At 41.5% G+C, this 23,422-nt stretch overlaps 1 protein-coding gene across 1 annotated transcript in view; it reads right to left on the bottom strand.

The window, feature by feature from the left end:
• The window catches only part of LOC149238288 (vanillin aminotransferase-like), a 452,839-nt gene that overhangs the window by 167,156 nt on the left and 262,261 nt on the right, over positions 1-23,422 (bottom strand). Inside the window, exons 13-16 of the mRNA XM_089372979.1 lie at positions 690-737; positions 403-486; positions 214-301; positions 11-89 (exon numbers count right to left, since the gene is read on the bottom strand). Of these exons, the coding sequence (XP_089229105.1) occupies positions 11-89; positions 214-301; positions 403-486; positions 690-737 (299 nt within the window). The remainder of the gene's footprint in view (positions 1-10; positions 90-213; positions 302-402; positions 487-689; positions 738-23,422) is intronic.

A 23,422-nucleotide genomic window follows, 5' to 3' on the forward strand; every position in this document is an offset into this window, starting at 1 on the left:
AAAGGCATACTTGTATATCTTCAAAGCCTCCAATGCAACAGCACATGCTACAGGGTGCCCGGAGTAAGTAAAGCCATGTGCAAAGGAACCTAACATCAATTTCCAAGAAATGTTTGAGAGGTTAAATTAACAGCATCAAGATATATTTTAAATGACAATGAACTTGACAAAGGTCAATAATGTTTTTGGCTAAAGAGAAATATTGGAACATACCAAGTTTGTTGCTTTCAGAAAGAACAACATCAGCAACCTCTTTGCCTACCAACATTGCACCTATGGGCATGTATGAAGATGAAAGAGCCTATTGCAAAAACCAAGTATTTGAGCACATTTTTAAAAGTGAAATATTGTGAATTGATTTATTAAAGTCATACTTTTTAAAACAAGGATATTACTGCTCACTTTAGCTATTGAGACAAGGTCTGGCTTAATATTGTACTTGTCACATCCAAACATTGTTCCCAACCTTCCAAAGGCACATATAACCTGACAATAAAGGATTGCAAGTTAAACAACTTCCGGACATATTGATTGAACCTTGAACTAAGAAGCAGGTAAACAGGAATGGAGAAGAAAATTGTTGCAAATGAAAAACCAAACCAAAATATTTCAGTTATGACAATCTCATGTTTGACACTGCAAATGTCAAGTCAGTGACTCTGTGATGGATGAGATAAGAAGTTACTTACTTCATCTGCAATAAATAAGATGTCATATTTCTTTACAACTGCTTGCACCTGTGAAATAATACACATCCAATCTCATCTTAGAAGAATCATAAACGTTACAACTACGGAAAATGGAGACTACATTACCTGATCTTAAATTAACAAACTACATCTCCAGAATACAAAAAGGAAAATTTGATAAACCTATATTGATGTCAAGAATTGCAGCTTAAATACAGATATTATCACTTGTATAGTTTCAATCAAGGAAGAACCATGATACTGTCTAAAGACTAATCTTAGTTTAGAAGATAGATAATTTTGCTAATGTCTAACAAATGAACACAAAACTAGATCAAGGGGACTGCTTGGTAAAATAGCACTGATACATAGTAGGAGCGCAGAAAATCTGTTAATTTAGGTAACAATGGTATGTTCTATGCTTAAGAGCAATTTACTTCAATTTCTTTATTAGCCCAATATCAATATCCACTTTAGAAATCAAATCAGCATGATAGTAAAATGCAGATAGAACATAAACATAAACAGTGGAAGACAAGCCAAGACAAGAGGACACAAGATGTGGCACCAGCCAGGGACAAACCCCAGTGTGGGAAAACACTTGATCAATTCTTCTTATATTCTTCAATAGTTTAGCAGAGAGAGATAGTACAAATTTACAAATCTGATCATTTATGACAGCAGCAGAAAAGCCCTAACCAGAAAAGTCAACGCTGGTCAAACAGGGCAGAATTCTTCCTCTAAGCAGCTTGGTCAAACCCAGTCAACTTCGGCCTCCAACAGCAAGCCCAATCAGCCCAAAACAGTCTGAAAAAGTCCAGTCAAAAGCTGGTCAACAAAAGTCAAACTGCAGCCAGCCCTAGGGCAGTCAACGCTGGTCAAATGGGAGGTCAAATCACCTCGATTTCAGTGCCCAGATCTGCGGCCTGCCAAGGAGAAGTTCCTCACCCAAATCCGCAGTCAAGAGGAGGTCAACGCTGGTCAACGCAGCCCAAGAAGCAGCCTTTGCAATTTGGTCAAACTGGTCAACACAGTCAAACAGATCCTCCTTCCTTCGCACGTGTGAGAGATAGCTGCCAGATTTGCATACCCAGTGAAGTGAGGAGAGAGAGATGTGTGAGGATGGGATGATGATAAAATGATTTGAGGTCTCCTCCTTTTATATGCAACGTTGAGGATGAGCTGGGGGTTTGAATGCCTAATTTGTTCGTTGGCCGACCTTGACAAATTGCCCATAATATAAATAAATTCATATCTCGATTATTACATGTCAGTATCGGATGATCTTTAGATCAATAGTATACCTCTCGGAGAGAAGAATCCAAGAAAAATATCAGCGATCATAAATAAGATTACCCAGTGGAGTTTGGCCCTAGTTGCCAATTTTAACACTCCCTCTCAACTAGGGAGAACTCCATCTGCTAATCCAACTACTCGTCTATACTATCTCTGATTCTCTGCCATCAATGCACTACTTTGCACTGCTCTGCTCTGCTGAACTATGAAGAAGAAGAAGTGATCGAGAATGTATCATACCATTCTCTACTGACCCGAAGTTAGTTCCAGATAAAAGAGAGTGTCTCATACCACCCTTACTGACCCGAAGTCAGTTCCAATCAAAAGAGAGTGTGTCATACCACTCTTACTGACCTGAAGTCAATTCCAATTGATCCCACATCAATATAGGTCATCCTAGCATACAGAGTACAGTAGTACACGATGCGTCCATCGGTAGTACTAGGGTCCCTATCCTCATTTCCCTACTCATTGTCCAGATGAGAGGTACTTCCCATGGGTCCCAGACTGCGTGGGTAGGATGTCTCAGCAAGAGAAGGATGAACCACTCATCCTGCCTACATGTCGCCATGGGGTATCACAAGGGAAGGCTGAACCACTCTCCCTATACACAACAAACCACTCACCCTATGGTTGTTCATCGCTCCAAGAAGTACCCCAAGCCCCCAGAGCTCCCAGAGCTCAATGTCCATATCATACAGGACCCTCAAGAGAGGGTCTCTCCACGATTCCAAGTCGTTCTCGGAAGGTTAAGAACTTGATCTTCCCCAGGGGCTTTGTCAGAATATTGGCGACCTACTCATCAGTCCCAATGTGATGGAGCCTTATTGCTCCTCGTTGTACCATATCCCGGATAAAGTGGTTCATGATATCTATGTGCTTAGAGCGATCATGAAATACGGGATTCTCTGATGATCAGATCCCACTCTGGTTGTCACAGAGGATCACGGTGGTATCCAACATATGTCAAAACATCTCACTGAAGAGCTTCCTCAACCAAACAGCTTCACAAGAGGCCATACTAGCAGCAATGTATTCGGCCTCAGCGGCGCTCAAGGCAACCAACTTTTGCTTCCTGCTCATCCAGGATATCGAAGCAGAACCCAAAGAAAAACAACACCCAAAAGTGCTCTTGCGATCCACCACACTGCCAGCCCAATCAGCATCAGAATAACCATGCAGCCTCACATTTCCGACAGTGTATCTCAATCCATCAGTGATTATGCCCCGAAGATATCTCAGAAGATTCTTGGCACTAACCCAATGTATATGATGAGGCTCAACCATATATTAGCTCAATGTGTTAACTACAAAACATATGTCCGGACGGCAATTCACCAAGAACATCAGTGCTCCTATGAGTTGACGATACTCAGAAGCATTTCCTAATTCAGGTCCGGCAGCACTACCACATAACTTCTTGAAGTTAAGTTCCATCGGGGTAGTCACAGGCTTGCAGTCCACCATCCCAAATCTTTCCAATATCTTCACAACATATTTTCCTTCAGATAGGAAAATTTCTCCTAGCTTTTGCCAAACTTCCAACCCTAGGAAGTAGTGCATCAGTCCTAGGTCCTTCATCTCAAATTCAGAAACCAACTCCCTCTTACATTTGTGAATGAGAGGGTCTGCACCTGTCAGAAAGAGGTCATCCACATAAAGTACCAGTATGAGAGGTTTATCATTTTCAACCTTAAAGTAAAGGTTCAGATCGGCTTCACTTCTAGTGAATCTCAGCTTCATTAGATAGCTATCAGTCCTCTCATACCAAGCCCGGGGTGCTTGCTTCAAGCCATAGAGAGCTCTCTTCAACATGCATACATGATATTTCTAGTCATGAACCTCAAACCCCTTGAGTTGTTCCACATAGACTTTCTCCTTGATCGAACCATGCAAGAAAGCGGTCTTGACATCCATCTGATGTAGGTTCCATCCTTGCGAGGCAGCAAGGGCTATGATCGAGCGGATGGTGGTGTATCAGGCAATAGGTGCAAATATCTCATCCTAATCTACACCTTCCCTTTGAGAGAAACCACCAGCAACAAAGCGAGCCTTGAACTTTTCTGCACTTCCATCAGCTCCATGCTTGATTTTGTAGAGCCACTTAGAGTTGACAACTGATTTGTCATGGGGTCTAGGGACCACTTCCCAGACATCATTCTTCATAATTGATTCGTATTCTTCATTCATAGCATCCTTCCATACTTGTTGCTTCACGGCTTCTTCAAATGATGAAGGCTCATTTTGAATGATAGTGCTCATGACGGTTAAGTATCCTTGATACCTGTTCGGCTTCTTGCTCTCACGGAAAATCCCCCTTGGTGCAATATGTCTCTCGGCATCTTCGAGAGTCTCCTTAAGCCATGAGGGTCTCCTCTTGGAGAAGGAGGGCTCTTGGGGAGGAGGATCAATAGGATCCATAGGTTAATCAACATCAGCCATCGTCTCGCCCTCTTTTTCGCCCTATTTTCTAGTGTTAGCCTCTTTGTCCTTCCTTGGGATAGCAAGGTTGTTGATCTTGCTAAGGGCCATATCTTCGCCAAAGGTGACATCATGACTTATCTCAACTTCCCTTTGACCAGCCACATAAATTCTATGGCCCTTAGAATTTTCGCTATAGCCCACAAAGATTCCTTTCTTCTCTGATGCACCCAATTTGCTTCTCTTCTCTTTCGGCACAGGACTTCCAAAAATTCTAAAATGAGAGACATCGGGTTTCTTACCAGTGAACATTTCTTCGGGATTCTTGGAGTCCAATGCTTGATGAAGGCATCGATTTTGAACATACACGGTAGTATTTGCAGCTTTGGCCCATAGAAACTTCGGAAGCCCTTGATCATGAAGCATGGCACGAACAACTTCTACAATAGTATGATTCTTCATTTCAGCCACACCATTCTGCTCAGGAGTGTATGGTGTTGTAGTCTCCCTCTCAATGCCAGCTTCTCTGCAATAATCATGGAATTCATTTGATTCGTATTCAGTCTCATTATCAGTTCTCAATATCTTGATTCTTTTCTCGAATTGATTTTTGATCATGGCTTTGAAGTGACAGAACCAAGTGAACACTTCATCCTTCTTTTTCAAGAAATAGATCCAAGTCTTGCGAGAATCATCATCCGTAAAGGTGAGATAATATAAGTATCCTCCCAAAGAGTTTATGGGCATCATACCAGATATGTCGAAGTGGATCAACTGTAATATATCTGTGGTCTTGCTATTACTTGAGGGGAATGGTCTCCTTGTAAGTTTTCCTTCGGCACATCGTGAACATACACCTTCATGGTCTACTTTGAACTTGGGCATACCTATCACCATCTGTCTCACATCAGGTAGAGCCTTATAATGAAGATGGGAAAACCTTCGGTGCCATAGTTTAGATTGTAGAGATGTGTCGCAATACATGGCTCCCAATGGACTTCCTCCAACTTGATACAAAGTTTCAACCCTGAACCCAAGAGTAAAAGCATCTTTCAAATTCTTTTTCCAAACACGTACCTTTCCATCAATGAATGCCACCTTGTATCCTTTGTCTTCCATTGCTGAAATGGACACCAGGTTCTTCTTGAGATCAAGTACATATAGAACTTCTTGTAAATGAATAGTGTTACCTTGATTCAATTGAAGGGTAACATTACCTATTCCCTTCACGGGATAGGTGGCATCGTCTCCAAGGATAATCTCCAAGTTTGTCTCCTTCTCTATCAGATTAGAGAGAGCTTCCTTGTATCGGTGAAGTGCCTTGAGGCACCACTATCAATTAGCCAATTCCCCAAACCGTTTGGAGGAGAGGTAGTGGAGAGGACCGATATAAGTTAGTATTCCTTTTGCTTATTGTTAACAACATTTGATTCTTCATACCTGGAGTTCCTTTCTTTCTTGGAGGGTTGACCATTTCCTTGATGTCCCGCTTCCTTTTTCCTTTGCCATTGAACCTGCCATTCCTTTAATTATTGTTGATGAAGTTGCCCCTGGAATGATTGTGATCATCATCATGTGATGTGTCCCTTCTATTTGGACACTCCCTTGCATAGTGGCCAAACTTATTGCAAACAAAGCACCTGCCCTTTCTTCCACCCTTAGATCCAGGATTTCCATTGAAATGACCTTTAGACCCTGCATTATTTCTCCTTTTGGAATGAGCAGAGAAAGCAGTGAGGTTGCTTATATTAGAAGGCATTTCTTGCTCCAGCATTCTTGTTTCTTCTTGAATGCATCTCGACATCAATTCTTCAAACCCTAGAGTTCGATCATTATTGAGAATAGTGGTTCTAAATATATACCACTCGGGTGGGAGTCCTCCAAGGGTAGTGATAGTAAGTTCCCTGTTAGGAATGACCTCTCCAATCGAAAGTAGATCATTCTTGATCTCAGTGATCCTTAAGAAGTAGGATTGAATATCCTCGTCCTTGCCCTTCTTAATATCCTTCAACTTATTTTTGAGAAATAAAATTTGATTAGCATCACTAACCTTGAACATGCTGACCAACCTGTCGTAGATCTCCTTGGAGGTGTTCAAATCGGAGATGTAGGCCACCAGACGCTTGTCAATGGAATCTCTGATAATCTTTTTCGCTTTGACTTCAGCCTTATTGTACTTGTTCTTCACAGCAGCCGGTTCATTTGAAGGAGGCTTAGGGATTTTACCCTTCACATAATCCAACACTTCTTGTTCTTCCAAGGTCAGATCGAGAGACATCTTCCATCCATGATAGTCAGAGTTTTCATGGAGCTTGTCTTCAACCAGGAAGTGGGATAGGAACCCATTGAGCCTTTTGTCCTTGTCCAACTGTGTTAAGTTATGATATGTTCTATGCTTAGAGCAGTTTACTTATTTTTCTTATTATTATCCACAGTTTAGCAATCACATGTACATTAAGTAAAGTGCAGATAGAACATTAAACGATTGACAGAAAACAAGCCAAGACAAGAGACAAGATGTGACGGCTAGCCAGGGACAAACCCCAATATGGGGAAACCCTTTGATCAAATCTTCTTTTATCTTCAATAATTCAGCAGAGAGAAATAGTACAAAAGTCTGATTTATATCAGCAACATCAGCGGCATCAACCCTAAACTAGGGCAATCAATATCTGCCAAACTGGTGGTCAGATCACCTTGATTCCTTCACCAAAAAATGTGGCCTTCCAAGGAGAGTCAGTTTCACCTACTGCGCAGTCCAGAGAGAGAGAATGATGGTCAATGCTGGTCAAAGTTCCAATCTGCAGTTGCAGCCCTAAAATCTGCGTCCTTCCTTCCACACGTGTGAGAGAAGAGTCTTTTCTACATAGGAGAGAGAAGAGACTCTTTGCTGTGCAGGAGAGAGAGAGAGAGATGTGATGAGAAGTGAAGTGTGCAAATGAGGAGAATACTCTTTGTATTTATATGCAAAACGTTGGGGTTGAATGGATGCGACTGTTGGGCTTCTGAGCCTACATAAGTTGTTGGTCGACTTTGACAATTAGTCCATAATCAAAATAAATTCATATCTCCATAAATACTTATCGGAATCGGATGATATTTAGATCAATCCTACACCTCTCGACGAGAGGAATCTAGTAAAAATATTATCATCCATGAATAAGGTGACCCACATGAAGTTTTGGCCCTAGTTGCCAATTTTAACAAACTGTCTTTGGTGATTGCTCTTTCACTCTTGCTTGGGCTTTGTCTTCACCTCACCTCTGATACCATGTTAATTTAGGTAACAATGGTATGTTCTCTGCTTAAGAGCAATTTACTTCAATTTCTTTATTAGCCCAATATCAATATCCAGTTTAGCAATCACATCAGCATGATAGTAAAATGCAGATAAAACATAAACATAAACAGTAGAAGACAAGCCAAGACAAGAGGACACAAGATGTGGCACCAGCCAGGGACAAACCCCAATGTGGGGAAATCCTTGATCAATTCTTCTTATATTCTTCAATAGTTCAGCAGAGAGAGAGATAGTACAAATTTACAAATCTGATAATTGATGACAGCAACAGTAAAGCGCTAACCAGAAAAGTCAACGTTGGTCAAACAGGATGGAGTTCTTCCTCTAAGAAACTTGGTCAAACCCAGTCAACTTCGGCCTCCAACAGCAAGCCCAATCAACCCAAAACAGTGCGAAAAAAGTCCAGTCAAAAGCTGGTCAACAAAAGTCAAATTGCAGCCAGCCCTAGGGCAGTCAATGTTGGTAAAATGGGAGGTCAAATCACCTTGATTTCAGTGCCCAGATCTGCGGCCTGCCAAGGAGAAGTTCCTCACCCAAATCCACAGTCAAGAGGAGGTCAACGCTAGTCAATGCAGCCCAAGAAGCAGCCTCTACAATTCGGTCAAACTGGTCAACGCAGCGAAACTGATCCTCCTTCCTTTGCAAGTGTGAAAGACAGCTACCAGATTTGTGTACCCAATCAAGTGAGGAGAGAGAGATGTGTGAGGATGAGATGATGATAAAATGATTTGAGGTCTCCTCCTTTTATATGCAATGTTGAGGATGAGTTGGGGTTTTGAATCCCTGATTTGCTTGTTGGTCGACCTTGACAAATTGTCCATAATATAAATAAATTCATATCTCCATTTTTATATATCGGAATCGGATGATCTTTAGATCAATCCTATACCTCTCGAAGAGAGGAATCCAAAAAAAATATCAGTTGTCATAAATAAGATGACCCATGTGGAGTTTGGCCCTAGTTGCCAATTTTAACAAAATCTCTCCTAAATAAAGCAAGATTCAGAAAGTAAAATAAAATAAAGTACTGCTCTAAGCTAAAGCACTTATAGTTAAAAACAGATCTAGGAGAAGTGGACCCAGAATATCCAATAAAAATAATACAAGCATATCAGGATCCAGCATAGAAATTTCAAATAATGAAAGCATATGAAGATCCACTAGCATTGGCTCCCCTAACATTTCAGGCCGAAGGGATCGTTGGACCTATTTGATATTTGTGAACTCCTTCAACCCTTTTGTGGGAAAGCTCATGGTTGTAATGTAATATTTTATTAAAAAATTACTAAGTCTCCAACTTCTGGATGACTATTATTCTAGAGGAGTCCAACTACCCATTGAAAATGGTTTTATAAAAGGCTAGCCACCCCTTAGGAAAAGGTTGTTGTTGTTTTGTGAAATAAATGCCAAACTAAAAAAAATTCATTTGCAAATCTGTGTATTCTTTACATTGTGTGAGTTGGATTTTACTATCTTTTTTCTTCTTGGTTTATTGTGGTAATGAGTCTAATTGAATATTTTTTTGATTAAAGATCACACAAAAGCAAGAGGTTCGATCCATTGAGGGGCCATAAAGCCACCTGGAGGAAAACTTGTTGATTTTTGTGTAGCATCAGGACGTATTCCTGCATGACTAGAGGGTCTTCAAGTCGGCCTAGATACAATATGCAAATTATTATTTTGGAAAAGTCAAGCTGGCCCAAGAAAAGTCAAGTCGGCCAGCGAGTAAAGGGGCGTGTCCCTTGGGGGATCACACCCCCTAGACGTGTATAAATGAGATGTTAAGACGCCTCATTTAAAGACCAATGAAGACCAAGTCTTTTAGAATTTTTAACCGGAGAATCCACAGTTTTGGAATTTTTACACCGACGTTTCGAATCCCAAATGGGATCCATCATCAGGGAAAAAGAGAAAGATGATCAGAGAAAGATGACCAAGTCTTTCTCTCTCCTCATCATTTCTATTCATTATCATGAGGCCACACATGTGAGCACGATTTTTTACCAGCAAGTTTGATCTTTGTTAGATAGAACTTTGACCAGACTTCACTGAGTTGTTTTTGGATTGCGTTGACCAAAGTTGACCAAGCTACAGTGACTGCAGGAGGCCAGCACATTCAGACAGTTAACCATAGACCACAAGGTTGACCACAATTGATTGCAGACCAGTTTGACCAGGCCGAGTTGACCAGTATTGAATTTCTTATTTTTGGCTGGTTTGACCAACATATGTTTTGACCAAGTTTGACTGGTATTTGACTTGGATTATTTGCATAGATTACTAAACAATTTGTTGATTTGTAAACCTTGTTGAAGAATAATTTCTCCTAAGAAAAGTTGTTGGGTTTTCTATCAAGGTTGGGTTTCCCAAGGTAAAATTATTGTCTCTATTGTGCATGGCTATCTTTTTATGATCTTTATTGTTTTCGCTGCATTTATTGTTGATATTTTTTTGGTGTAGTAATTCAATGATAGCAGTGGCATAAAATATTGGTTGAAAAACATTAGGAAGTAATTAGCTGGCAACAAATAGTATTATACTGCACTTGTCATAGAATTTCAACAAAACTAAGGTGCAAACCCGCTTTGTTTTCTTGTTATAGGTAGGTTGTTCCAACAAAGATTGGACTATTCCAATAGTGAGCTTCAACCAGGTGAGGGGCTTATATTTCACAGCATAGCTGAATCAAAGGGTAAAGAACACCATGCTAGGTACCACTCCTAGTTGGGTCTAAAAAGTGGAGAAGATCTTAAGTCACAAGTGGGGATGAATTCCCTTTGAAAACAATCTCACTTCCCTGATCTGCTGCAACGTCCACTTAGAGAGGAGTGTGTTTCACTATTCATCTCATGAGGTAAAGTTATTGTGGCACAAGGTAAGAATTTAAAACAACCAACTTATATATTTTAAAAAACCAAAACTTTTCAATTTATATTTTAATGTAGGCTTATTAACTTGCTGATTTTAAAGTTTTTATCATAAGATAGCAAGTCTATTCACCTTGGGATATTAAAAACATAAGTTGGATCTCAGCTAAGGTTTTGATACCTTGATTTTGGGACTATCATTACACATATTTTACGTCTTGTATCGATTTTTTATCTTGTAGATCTATGTTTTTCCTTGTCAATATACAACAGATCTGCAATCTTTTAGAGGTTCCTAGCATTCTACAGGTACTTATCTTGACTTGGGACTTCATATATTAGTTTTGTTGCCTCAAAATCTAGCAGGTCTTATGCGTGACCTCACAAGGCAAGGACTAGAACAAGAGACAACATTATGAGGTGGGAGCCCACTGTCACCACAACCGCCACCTCCTGCTCTTTAGTGGATTTTCACAAGGGAGGCTTCCCTATGTAGGTCATTTTTACCACTCAAACTAGTAGGGGTCCTAGGAGGGGATCCTATAGAGAAACTACCAGGTCGAGGGCAATAATGGAGAGATAGCCCACTTTCACCTCGGCTAAGGTTCCCTGCGCTTTACAGACTTTCACCGATGGGAGGAGACCCGATATATGAGGAATCACAATGATGAATATATCAATTGAAGGATGAAAGGTGATTCCCAAGGCCTATTCATGAGAGAGGCTCAATTGTATGGCTTTCTTGCTTAGGAAGCAAGGTGGTAGGCTCTCTAGGAAGGGCTAAAAGGATCCTTGAGGCTAGGTTTTGGGAATGTATCTTGAAGAGATGTTCTCTAAGCCTAGAAATTCTAATGGAGACTTGGTCTTTATGTGATCTTTGCGAAATTGGAGTTATAAAGTTGCGGGACCAAGTGGACCCAAAATTAGGTCAAGTAAGTGGAATTGGTCACTCAAGGAGGGGCTTGACCTAATTGTGGAAGAGAGAGGATCAATGGACAAATCCTTTTGGAATAGAATGCAATGATCCAAATGAGGTCACTAGCCCAGGGAAGCCTAGGGTAAGAAACGATCCTCGAGCTAGGGCTTGCAATATCTCGAGATCCCACTGTCGAAATTTCGTGAAATTTGGAGGGCCTCTAGAGGAAACCCCAGCGCAATAGTGGATAAGAGATCGAGAGCCTCTACTTGAGATCTTTATACTTCGATATGCAATAATTGATGACTTATTGAGATGCATTTAACACAAATAATCTCTAGGAACATTCACCCATCCATACATGGCCCATGACAGGATGCAACACTATAAAAGATCATAATTTCCACTAATTTGTATAGAAAAGCAGTAAATTTCAGCCTTGTATAGCGAAAATCACAGCAAGCTGCAACACTCATGTGAGAAAGTAAAAAACAAGAATAAGCATGAAAAGAGCACTTACATGTACAAAAGAGTATATCCAATCATCAAATTATGCCAATAATGAAGCTCCAAGACAAGAGAAAGATATCCAAACATCAAAATTCATCCATAACATCCAAACTCGTCCTCTAAAGGGATAACAAAAATTGTGAAAATTTCACACCTTAAATCCTATTACAACAACTGGAAATTATTCTCCTAATTGTTATTTTAATTAGCAATTTATTTATTGTTTCCTACAGCAAATACTGAATAACTCGCACTGCAACCTACACAAATAAAACAATGGAAGAATAAACGTTGGAAGAAACTCTAGCACACACATAAAATAACACGGTTATTTTTGGACAAATGTCCTTGGAAAAACCCAACTTCGGAAAACTGGTGCAGTAGCTGAGGGTTTTAATATTAAGTAGCAGTGAAATAATTTGAGTACAACTAGATGCCAAAACTGGCAATCCTACAGAGAAATACTGGCAAGAAAAATCTAGTGAGGAAATTTCCTCACTCCACAGGCAAATCCGGACTCTGACCTCAACTCAAATTGAGTCATCCAAACTGGCTTTGCGCAACTACTGCGTCACCCTAGCGCAATCACTTCTGCACTCAGTTCGAACCAGCTTCTCCTCAAGCCGTCTGGTCTGTTGTTGTCTAGGAAAATGTCTCTCCTGGCCACAGGAACCTCTACCCAGCTTATGGCACTGAAACTCGTCTTTCCCCAGCGGAATCGAAACTGCCTCTAGAGGCTACTGCGTTGCTCTACGTCAACCTCTTTGTGGCTCCTCTGCCTCTCTGCAAATGTACTCACCGGATCTGGAATCCTTCCTCCGGTTTCACTGTCTCTGCCCCTCTCTCACTGCTTCGATCTCTAGCTCTCTCTCCAGCAACTGACTGTTGCTACTTTAGAAATCGATCTGCTTTGAAATCGAACCTCTCAAGTGCCTTCTCCAAGTGCCCATCTACTTCTTATAATCCTCTATTGGGACTCCAACGACCAAGATTAAATCTTAATTGATGGCTAGGATTAACTTGAAGTCGATCCGTGTGGGTTTCTAGATCATTCACGCTTTGACTTAATTAATTCTGATTAATTAACCATATTCCCTAAGTTTAGACTTAGGAAATATTTAAAAATCGGCTAATAATCTAACTAAGCCATTTCTAAGCAGAATTTCCATAAACGATTTCTAGGTTTTGGATATCTCTTGTATTCTAGCCTCTCCACAAAATGTCGTGGCTAGAACACATCCGATGCTACAAAAACTAACACTCCCTATTAGCAAGGAATGTGTTCTAGTGCTCTACTGCACACCCTATAGCAGCACTCTGTCTCTGCATCATCTCTTGTCACGCTGCTAATGTTTGGTTGTTGTTTCCCACCAACACCTACGCAACTCTGATATGTGTTGCATCTGTGTTGTTGACCCTGCTGAACTGCTGCCAGCACTACAACTCCCTCTCATATGTTGTTGCCGCAACTGCAACAACTACAACTGAGAAGCATCCTAAATACTGAATCAACTGTGATCCACATGATGCATCTGTCTCCCGAGTCTCTAACTGCTACTAGCTATTGCTCTGTCTACTAAAGACTTTGCATTGTTGCCCATTCTGCACTATGCCAACTACATTGTTGCCAAATCTGCACTGCACTCCCCAGCATCGAACTACTACTTGTCTGCAACTGTCACTTGACCTCTGAGTCCTAACTGCATGTGCTGGCACTAATCCATCCGGCTACTGAATACCATCGGCCCCCGTAGCAAGGTATTGATCCATGAGGTGGAACTCCTCTAGGATCCTGCCCATCTATGGCACTATGGGTTACAACACCAAATCTCCCCACCTCACTCCTAGAAGTATATCATCAAACATGGCGAAGTCTTCCTCCAATCTGGAGGACAGCCTATCGATCTCTGCATGAGATTCAGCCTGGTCATGCTTCTCCTCCTCCTTCTTCCTGAGAGGACACTCAGTACTATGGTGATCGAGCTCACCACATCTGAAGCACTTGACCTTCGACAGGTCCTTCTTCTTTCTTCTCTTCTCCCCCTGCCCCTGACCGGGACCCTTTGATGTGAGGGCCACATTCTCCTCCTCCTTCACCTACTTCGATTTGCTGCTGCCACTAATGGAGCTCTTCAATAGAGCTTGTCTCAACTCCTCCTATTGCAAATCAACCCACATCTTGTCCCACCTTGGCAAGGTATCTCTGCCCAAAATACTTTGGACGAATAGCTGCCACTCCTCGGAGAAACTGTTTAGTGCCAATCGCATTAGCTCTATGGTTTGAGGCGCTACGCCAAAAGCTGACAACTGGTCTCGGGCCTCTTGAATCTTGGTGAGGAAAGAGTCTATGCCTTCCCCCTTCTACATCTAGATGAGCCTCAACTTCTCCTCTAAGTACATCTTTCGTTGCTCGAAAGTTCCCTGGTACAACGTGGAAAGTGTATCCCACATCTTCTTGGCAGTATCTTTGCCAGCTCTATGAGAAACAACATGATCCCAGACACCAACTAGGATCAATCTCTTCGCTCGCGCCATCTCATTTTTGTACTCCTTCAGTTGATCTGCAACCTAGGGTATAGATACCACTGCATCAATATACATCTTCAGGCCAAACCCATCCAGAAGGAAGGGCATCCTTGCCTTGCATAAGCTCCATCCAACCTGTCATGATCACGAAGCCCAACAGTGGCCATCTCAACAAATGTCGAAAATATCCTCTTCCCCTCTGCTCAGCTATTTGCACTCCCTTCTGGAGATAGAAACTTTGTTCACAATGACTGTTGATCTATAAGGAAAAACGAACTTCTTGAGACTAGAAGTTCCCTGAGGAAAATTTTCCCTCAGTGTGTGCTCTTCTTCCTTCCACCCGACGTTGGCTCTGCTCTAGCAAACTGCTGCAAAACCACTACGTCCAGCTAGAGATTTTCTCCACAAAAATACCGAGTTGCTCCCTCTGCCTCTGGAATCACTCGATCTAGAGAGATCGAATTTTTCTGCCCCACTCAAAAAAATCGAATCTCCTCAAGTAACTCGACCTCTTGGCAAAGTGATTGCGTTGCCCTTGGGAATTTCGATCTGCTGCCCACACTGAACAACGGAATTCCTTCTGTCTTCGCCTCTGTACTCTCCGATTGATCAACTGCGCTCTGATACCATGTGAAAATTCTACACCCGGAATCCTATTGCAGCAACTTGAAATTATTCTCCTAATTTTTATTTTAATTAACAATTTATTTACTGTTTCCTACAGCAAATACTGAATAACTCACACTACAACCTACACAAATAAAATTGTGGAAGAATAAATGTTGGAAGAAATGCTAGCACACATACATAAAATAAAACAGACATTTTTGGACAAATGTCTCTATTACCGCTCAAACTAGCAGGGGGTCCTAGAGGGGCACTTGCTAGGTCAAGAGAAACAATGAAGCTAAAGCCCACTATCACCACAACTAAAGCTTCCTACTCTTTACAGACTTTCACCAATGGGAGGAGACCCAATATATAGAGAATCACTTATGAAAATAAGATCAACTAAGATGGATGTGAAGTGATCTCGATAACCCTTTCCTAGGACAGACTTAAGAGTGGGACTTGCTTGCTTCTTAAGCAAGGTACAAGAATCTCTAGGATAGGGGAGTAGGGATTTGAGGGCTTGGCTTAGGGAATGTGACTTGTAAAGGAGCTTCCTAAACCTTGAAATCCTTGTGGAACTTGGTTTCCCAAGTGGTTTTTGAAGAGTTGACTTTGATAAGATATGGGACCACATGGGACCAAGTGGACCTAGGGTAGGTTAAGGGGATAGGACTTAGCAACCAATGATATGCTTGACCTAATTAGGGAGGAGAAAGGGATCAAGAAATGAATTTTCAATGAAAGGAAATGCAAGGATCCCAGTGAGGTTTCTAGCCTAAGGGAAACCAAGGGCAAGAATTGATCTTCGAGCTAGGGCTTGTGATATCTCATGATCCCACCGTCGGAATCTCATGAAATTTGAAGGGCTCCTTGAGGACACACAAGCGCAGTCGTGGACCAAAAATTGAAGTATTTGGGTGGCTAGATTGTGAGGTATTCGATGCCCTAAGTGACCTATGGGGCTAGACCTAGAAAGAAGAGGAGAAGGTGAAGAAAATAAGTTTTAGGTTGATCACCTATGGTAGACCAGTGCCTAATCCTTTGGGGAGATTGCAGTCAAGAATAATTATGAATTTGGATTTGTTTTTCTTGGTCAAAGAGGCCTTAAAGGCAGCTTCACTTAGCACTAGGGCAAAGGAGAGCAACTTCAAAGACTTTATACTTCATTTTGCAAAATAGATGGCTTATCAAGATAAATTTCAACCATGAAATATCCCTAGGAACATTCACTCATCATACATGGCCCATACATGAAGCATCACTATCTAGAAACAAAATTTCCACAACTTCGCAATAATAGATGCAGCAAATTAGCCCTAGAATAGCGAAATCCCAACAACAATGTATGTGACAAAAATACAGCAAAGAATAGCATTAAAATTGCACTTACATGTATTACAGTATCCAACCGTAAAAAATTTGCCAAACAAGAAGCTCCAAGACAAGAGAAAATGATCCAAACATCAAAATTCATTCCATGCTCCAAATTTCCTCCACCAAGAAGTATAGCGAAGTTCTCTAAAGAGATACAAGTCCAACCAAGTGATGATAATAAAATGAATTCATATCATTTGTATTTATACACTTCTAATGAGTTTGATTTAGCTAATTAGGCCTACATTAGCCCCTACAATAAAATAATGTGCAAAATAACTAACTTTTGGTGACAAGCCCACCAAACTAGGTCATAAACAAAACAATAAGCCTCTCAAGAGGTCGAATAATGAATAGTGCATGTCGTTGGACCCTGGAGGAGGCCTAATGGAGTCCATATGTGCTATAACGTGTAGTTGAACTCCCAAAAGCAGTGGACAAGGGGTTGGCCCCTTGCAATAACCTGTGGTGCTCCAAATGACATGTGGGGGCACACAAGTGTCCTCATGGATCTCCGAACAAATCAAAGATCCCTGTAGATCACCTACAAGGGGCCCAGGTACAAAGCCCCTTCATATGATGACTTTGGAAGGCGCATTCTCCAAAATGAAAAGGTTGACTGCACTAAGAGATTGCAGGAGTTTAGGGAATCATGGGCATACACAGAGTGCACCGTGATGTCAAATGGTTGGAGCGATCAAAAGGGTAGAAGCCTTATTAACTTCTTGGTTAATTGTCCCAAGGGGACAATGTTTATGAAATTTTTTGATGCATCTGCACATATCAAAGATGCACGATTATTATGTGATTTGTTGGATGTGTTCATTCAGGAGGTGGGTCCACAACATGTTGTCCAAGTCATAACAGACAATGCTGCAAATTATGTTGTTGTTGGCAAGATGCTTATGGAGAGGCATCCTAGCTTATTTTGGACACCTTGTGCTGCACACTACATTGATTTGATGTTGGAGGACATAGGAAAAATTCTTTTTGTCAAAGATATTGTTGAATCATCAAAAAGCATTACAAAATTTATATATAATCATGCATTTGTGCTTCATTTGATGAGAACATTCACCAACAACAAGGAGTTGGTGCGCCCTGCCATTACACGGTTTGCCACCAGTTTCATATCTCTTCAATCCCTCTTGAATTCTATGTGGGATGTGAAGAGAATGTTTCTTTTAGATGAGTGGCGTGCTTTGTCATATAGCCACAAACCAGAGGGAGAGGCCATATGCAAGTTAGTTTCATACCAGGAAAGCTTCTAGGCGAGAGTGCAGGAGGTGTGTAACATTATTGAACCTTTGGTAAAGGTTCTTCGATTAGTTGATGGAGACAAGCCCGCAATGGGCTACTTGTATGAGGCCATGGATAGAGCCAAAGAATCCATTTAGAGCTACTATGATGATAAGGAGAATGAGGGATTCGAGAAACAACAAATCCTATGGGAAGTCATTGATGAGCGATGGAACTATACACTCCATTGTCCCATTCATGTTGCAGGGGTCTACCTGAACCCTGCATTTTCTTACTCTTGTTGTTTCTTATTTGATGCTGAGGTCATGGATGGATTCTTCACTTGTGTTCAAAGGATGGTGCCATCTCCAGCAAAACATGCAGAAATCTCCAAAGAAATAGAGATATACAGGTTGGCAAGTGACACATTTAGCTTTGACATGGTTGTCGTCGATAGGAAGACTAAAATGCCAGGTAAGCTTTAGTTTGTTTCAAATTTCATTGTCTCTTCAACTTCATACTTTGTTTCAAAAGTTCAACTTTCAAATTTCATTTTTTTCTTATGTTTATCTTATTTGTTGTAGATGCATGGTGGAGAAACTATGGTGGCAGAGTACCCAATCTCCAAAGGCTTTCCATTCGAGTGCTCAACCAAACATGTAGTTTCTCGAGATGCGAGCACAACTAGAGTGTATTTGAAAAAATACACACCAAGAAGTGCAACAGGTTAAAAATTAAAATATTCCAAATTTCCAATTAAGTTTTTGAATTCATTAAATAATAATTTTTTATAATTATTAATTTATTATTGATAATTTATTAATTTATGACCCTTGTACAGGTTGGAGTCCCAGCGACTTAATGACATGGTCTACGTCTACTAAAATCTTCGATTGTGGGTGAGACAACTTGAGAGGACACCTAATGTGGATTGACACCACTAATGTGGATGGGATTGACACCACTGCTGCATGGAGGGTTGAGGCCGGAGGCCTATCATGGAGTCGGCCCCTAATTGGTTAGAGCAGGAGGTACAGGAGAAGGAGGAGGTGGAGGAGAAGGAGGAGAAACAGGCGAATAAGGTGACACCACCTACCCCTGTCACCAGTAGAGGACGTGGTCTACCTCCTATAGCTCCTAGTTCTTTAGATTCAAGAGCACAGCATAGTCCACTACCAGCCCCACTGCCTTCATCTAGAGGGAAAGTTGTTACATTTTCTCGCAAGAGGGGCAGAGGAAATCAATAGTATCAATTATTTGGTTCATTTCATTGTATATGGCATTATGACTCATGATATGAGATACATTATTATATTTTTTGTTGATATTTTGAGGTTGAGTTGGGACTCAGGACTTAGTATTCAGGACATGATTCATTGTTATGTGTGATGTAGCACTAGACATGATATTACACATCTTATATATTAGTTCTATTTTCATATTTATGTGTCAATGCATTTATTTTATGTTGTGGATGCTTTAGATATTAAAAAACTTGAAAAAAAATGAAAATTTTTATATTTGCCAATTTTTTCCCGAGTTTTACGATTTTTTTCTGATTTTGGACCCTCGTCGATTTAATCCTGATCGCGATGTTTGCAAAATTGCTCTCAACACACACCCTACATATGCCATTGTAGCCCTTTGGAGGATTAGGACCCTGTATAGGGAAACCAAACCCAAGATGGAGACCATTTGCAATCCTGCATAACATCCAATGCGTCCCCTAGCCTTCTAGTACAACAAGTCATTAGAGAAATCGAGTAAATGAACTTACCAACCATGGACCACAGGTGGGGACTTCATAATGGTCTACCCTTCCATAATGGGCTTCGGGATGTGCCAATGTCTCCTAGACTCCAAATGGGGTTAACCAAGTATCATATTAAGTGGTTTCTACTTCTAAAGAGGATAATATGTTCAAGGTACATCCTTCAAAAGGTGGTGGCATGTGACAGATAGGTGAATGAAGTAGGGGATGAGAAGGGGCAGCCCTGGGCCACATGCTGGGGTACAAGGGTAGCTAATAAAATGGAAGCCCACACTTAGGTTTATAATGTATAGGAGGGAGAAATCGTGGTACATCAGGTGCCCGGCCTTTTGGCTTTTCATGCCTTTTGCATTTTCAGGATTTTATTTGATTAACTGCTCGGGGCTCAAGGGGTAAGAGCATGATGCATAAGATATAACAGTGAATACCCCCTTTTAGGGTAGGGCAGTTCATTGCCCACCAGGGGTTGGGACAATCATGGGTTCCTATATGATGAAGGAGGCTCATAGAACCTGTAGGAATCCGGGTGATGGCCATGATGATGGGTTAGAGCTCATGTATTGGCTTTTTCCCACGTGCTAAATGTGTTTGTCCCAACCATCTTTTGCATTTTGTGGTACATTTTCCTGTTGAATGTGGCCAAATATGCTTTCATATTTCTTTTTAGCTGCATCAACCTTCGAGCATCATTCCAGGCCTAACCAAAAGTGTGGGTAAGGGGGGAGGTGTGAACTAACCATTTGTGGACCCAGTGAAGGAAGGTGGACCCATGAGGGAGAAATGATGAATGGGGTAATAATGAGTGGAAAGGGGGGTAATATATGCAGATAATGGAGCAGGACCAAGCAACCAAAATCAAGGTTTCCCATGAAATACCATCCCTAAAGCCAAATGGTCAGTAAAAGAGATCCCATGGGACTAGAATCCAAGGTTAATATCCAAAAAGGGTCTAGGAGACAAGAGCACAAACCTAGCCCATTCGTTTCACCAAATCCCCCCATTAATATTCGAATTGGATCCTTAAACTCTCTTAAAGTTACCCGAACTCTGTAAAACTCATGCCGAAGTTTCAAAGTCTTATGGATGTCAAGCTTATCAGAAATAACCTCTAAACAATGGCAAATTGTGGTCAGCACGGAGCAACGAGGACCCTCGGTCAAGCGCGGAGACCGTTGGCCCATGGTAACCGCGCACTGGCACAAATTGGCAAACGGGAGGTCAAATCCAGAAACAGAGGTGGTTTCTGACACGCAGGGCGTCCCTCTCAGTGAAGGAAAGCCCCCAAGCGCTCGGTCACACGGAAAGCATAAAACCATACGGAAATCGCTGATTCCGTCAGAAGGCGGGTCCCGCGCTAAAACCAGCAGGATATCGGAAGGACTTCAAGCAGTAAGCGGGTTCGACCGAGTCCCGCTGGATGCCATACACTGGGTGACACGCGTCTTGCGGATGATAGTGAAAACCACTCACATTGGACAGGTAAAGGTATGCTACTTACCCGCCCGATATGGACGGAGACCGTAGGATCTGGAGGCTCCAAATCAACGGCGGAGAAATGATCCGATGGATGACCGGATTCGACAGGGAAATAGACTGAGTCACATGGGATTTGAGGTCCGGTACGACTGATGAGTTGGCAGAGGAATCAATTTCGCAGGCAATCTTGGAGCAACAGAAATAATGACCGTTCAAAGAGAACTAACATTCAGTTCGCAAGGAAACAAGTGGCCACCTCTCTGTGAAGTGTTACACAGTGATGATGATGCAAAGCAGGGGAATTCAAGCGGACAGAGGCAGGAGATCCAGGGAGCCGGGAAGCGGAAACGAACAGTCAGGGAGCGGATTGGCTTTAAGCCACAGACAGAGAGTAAGACGAAGCAAAGCAGAAAGAGAGAAAAGCAGAAAGAAAGAGAAGCAAATTGCAGAGAACAGAGAAGCCGAGCTAACTTGCAAAGCAAAGGCAGCATCGAGCAGACAGAGACAGAGAGAGTCCGAGAGTCTGTGAACTCCGGAGGAGGCTTGAGAGGTTCAAGCAACTCTTCTGTGTATACCTGTCAGGTATTGAGTACCAGATTGGACTCATACCACTGAGACCAGTTGAGGTCGAGATTCAGTAAGGGGAGTCTGTGTACTCTAGAGACTTGGGGGATCCAAGTACAATCCTACTGATCATCATCTGTTAAGTGAGACTCAAATTGATCTCATTGTTCTAAAAACTCTGCTCTTAAGACACAATAGAAAAGCCACCACTGAAGGCTGGACCAGGAGACGTAGCCCAGGAGGATTGGGTGAACTCCTTATTAAGCTTGTTGTGTTTTATGTGTTTGCTTACTGTGTTTCTCTTACTGTTTTAGTGTCTGTGTATTTCGCAATCTTATCGATCCGTTGCATAAAATAACATAGGCACACCCCAGCACTTGAGTCTGTAATACCTTCATTAATTCTTTGAGGTCATTTACGGGTGATTTCAGATCAAGTGGTATCAGAGCTCCTAGGTTATTAAGGTTAGACAAGCTTGTGCTGGATTTTGTTGTTGAATGCTAACTAGATCAAAGCTTAAATTAGGAGAAGGAGAGTTGGTTGAAACTAACCCGGAAATTGGAAGAGTCTATTCCAAGAAGAAAATCCCTTGGAATCAGATTCCCAGTTCATGGATAGTTTTATGACCCTGAAGTCAATGGTGGAGGAAATGTATAGGGACTTTAGGAAACATAGAGATGAAGATTCATCAAGCTCCAAACAAGACAAGGTAGTAGAAGAATCTCTCTTCCATGACAACTCTAAAGGCAAAGGGAAAGAAGAAAAATTTCTCACACCTCCTAGTAGCCCTAAAATTAAAAAGAAGACATCTTTGATTAAATTAGATGTTAAATTTGATTTACCAATATATGATGGAGAGTTGAATGCAGAGAAGCTGGATAATTGGATCAGACAGATTGATGTTTATTGCAGAGTGCAAAGCATTGACTCAGACAAAAGTAAGATTCAGCTGGCCAGCCTACGCCTTGGAGGCACTACCTTGGTATGGTGGGAAGGCAGGACGCAAGCTGACATGAAGAAACATGGTAAGATCCTTTCTGTCTGGAGTGAATTTGTTTCTGCAATCAAAAAACAATTCTATCCACTAGCTTACATGCAACAATCCATGATGAGCTGGCAAACTTTTCGCCAATTGAAAGGGCAAAGTGTACAAGGTTACACCAAAGAATTTAGGAAAAGAGCTTTGGTTCTAGGAATTTCATTAGACTCATCTGAGACTCTGTTGAAGTACATAGGTGGTCTACACAACTACATGAGGCACACCATCCTCATGTTTAATCCCACTAGTATAGATGAGGTGTCCGTTCAGGCTACACATCTAGAAGCTAGAGGTAAGAATGGGAACCCAGAAGTTGGGGGATCATCCCAACCCACTGCAAGCAAAAATAAGGAGAAAAGAAAACAGAAATGGAAAGAGAGGAAGACAAACACTGTACAGAAAAGCAAGTCTTCATGCACTCACTATAAGAAGGATGGGCATGATGATGAGCACTGCTGGATTCTGCATCCGGAGCTGAGACTTAAAAAGTTTGAGGGCAAGAAGAAGAAGATTGTTGCAGCTATTCAAAAAGATTTTGGGTCAGACTCAGAAGATGAAGCAACAATCGCAGCCACAGGTATAAAAGGTTGTCCGCTTTAGAGAATGCAGAAATCAAGAAGCAGGTGTAGGAGTTGCTCGAGAAGGGGTTCATCAGACCTAGCACATCACCATGTGGGTCTCCAATTGTCTTGGTGAGAAAGAAAGATGGCTCATGGAGAATGTGCATTGATTACCGAGCACTGAATAAGATAACGATCAAAAATCGTTATCCCCTTCCTCGTATAGATGATCTATTAGATCAATTGAAAGAAATTGTTTAT

The sequence above is a fragment of the Pinus tabuliformis genome, chromosome 8 (assembly GCF_031772625.1).
Source record: "Pinus tabuliformis cultivar Carrire ecotype Pingquan chromosome 8, CPIR1, whole genome shotgun sequence".
NCBI lineage: Eukaryota > Viridiplantae > Streptophyta > Pinopsida > Pinales > Pinaceae > Pinus > Pinus tabuliformis.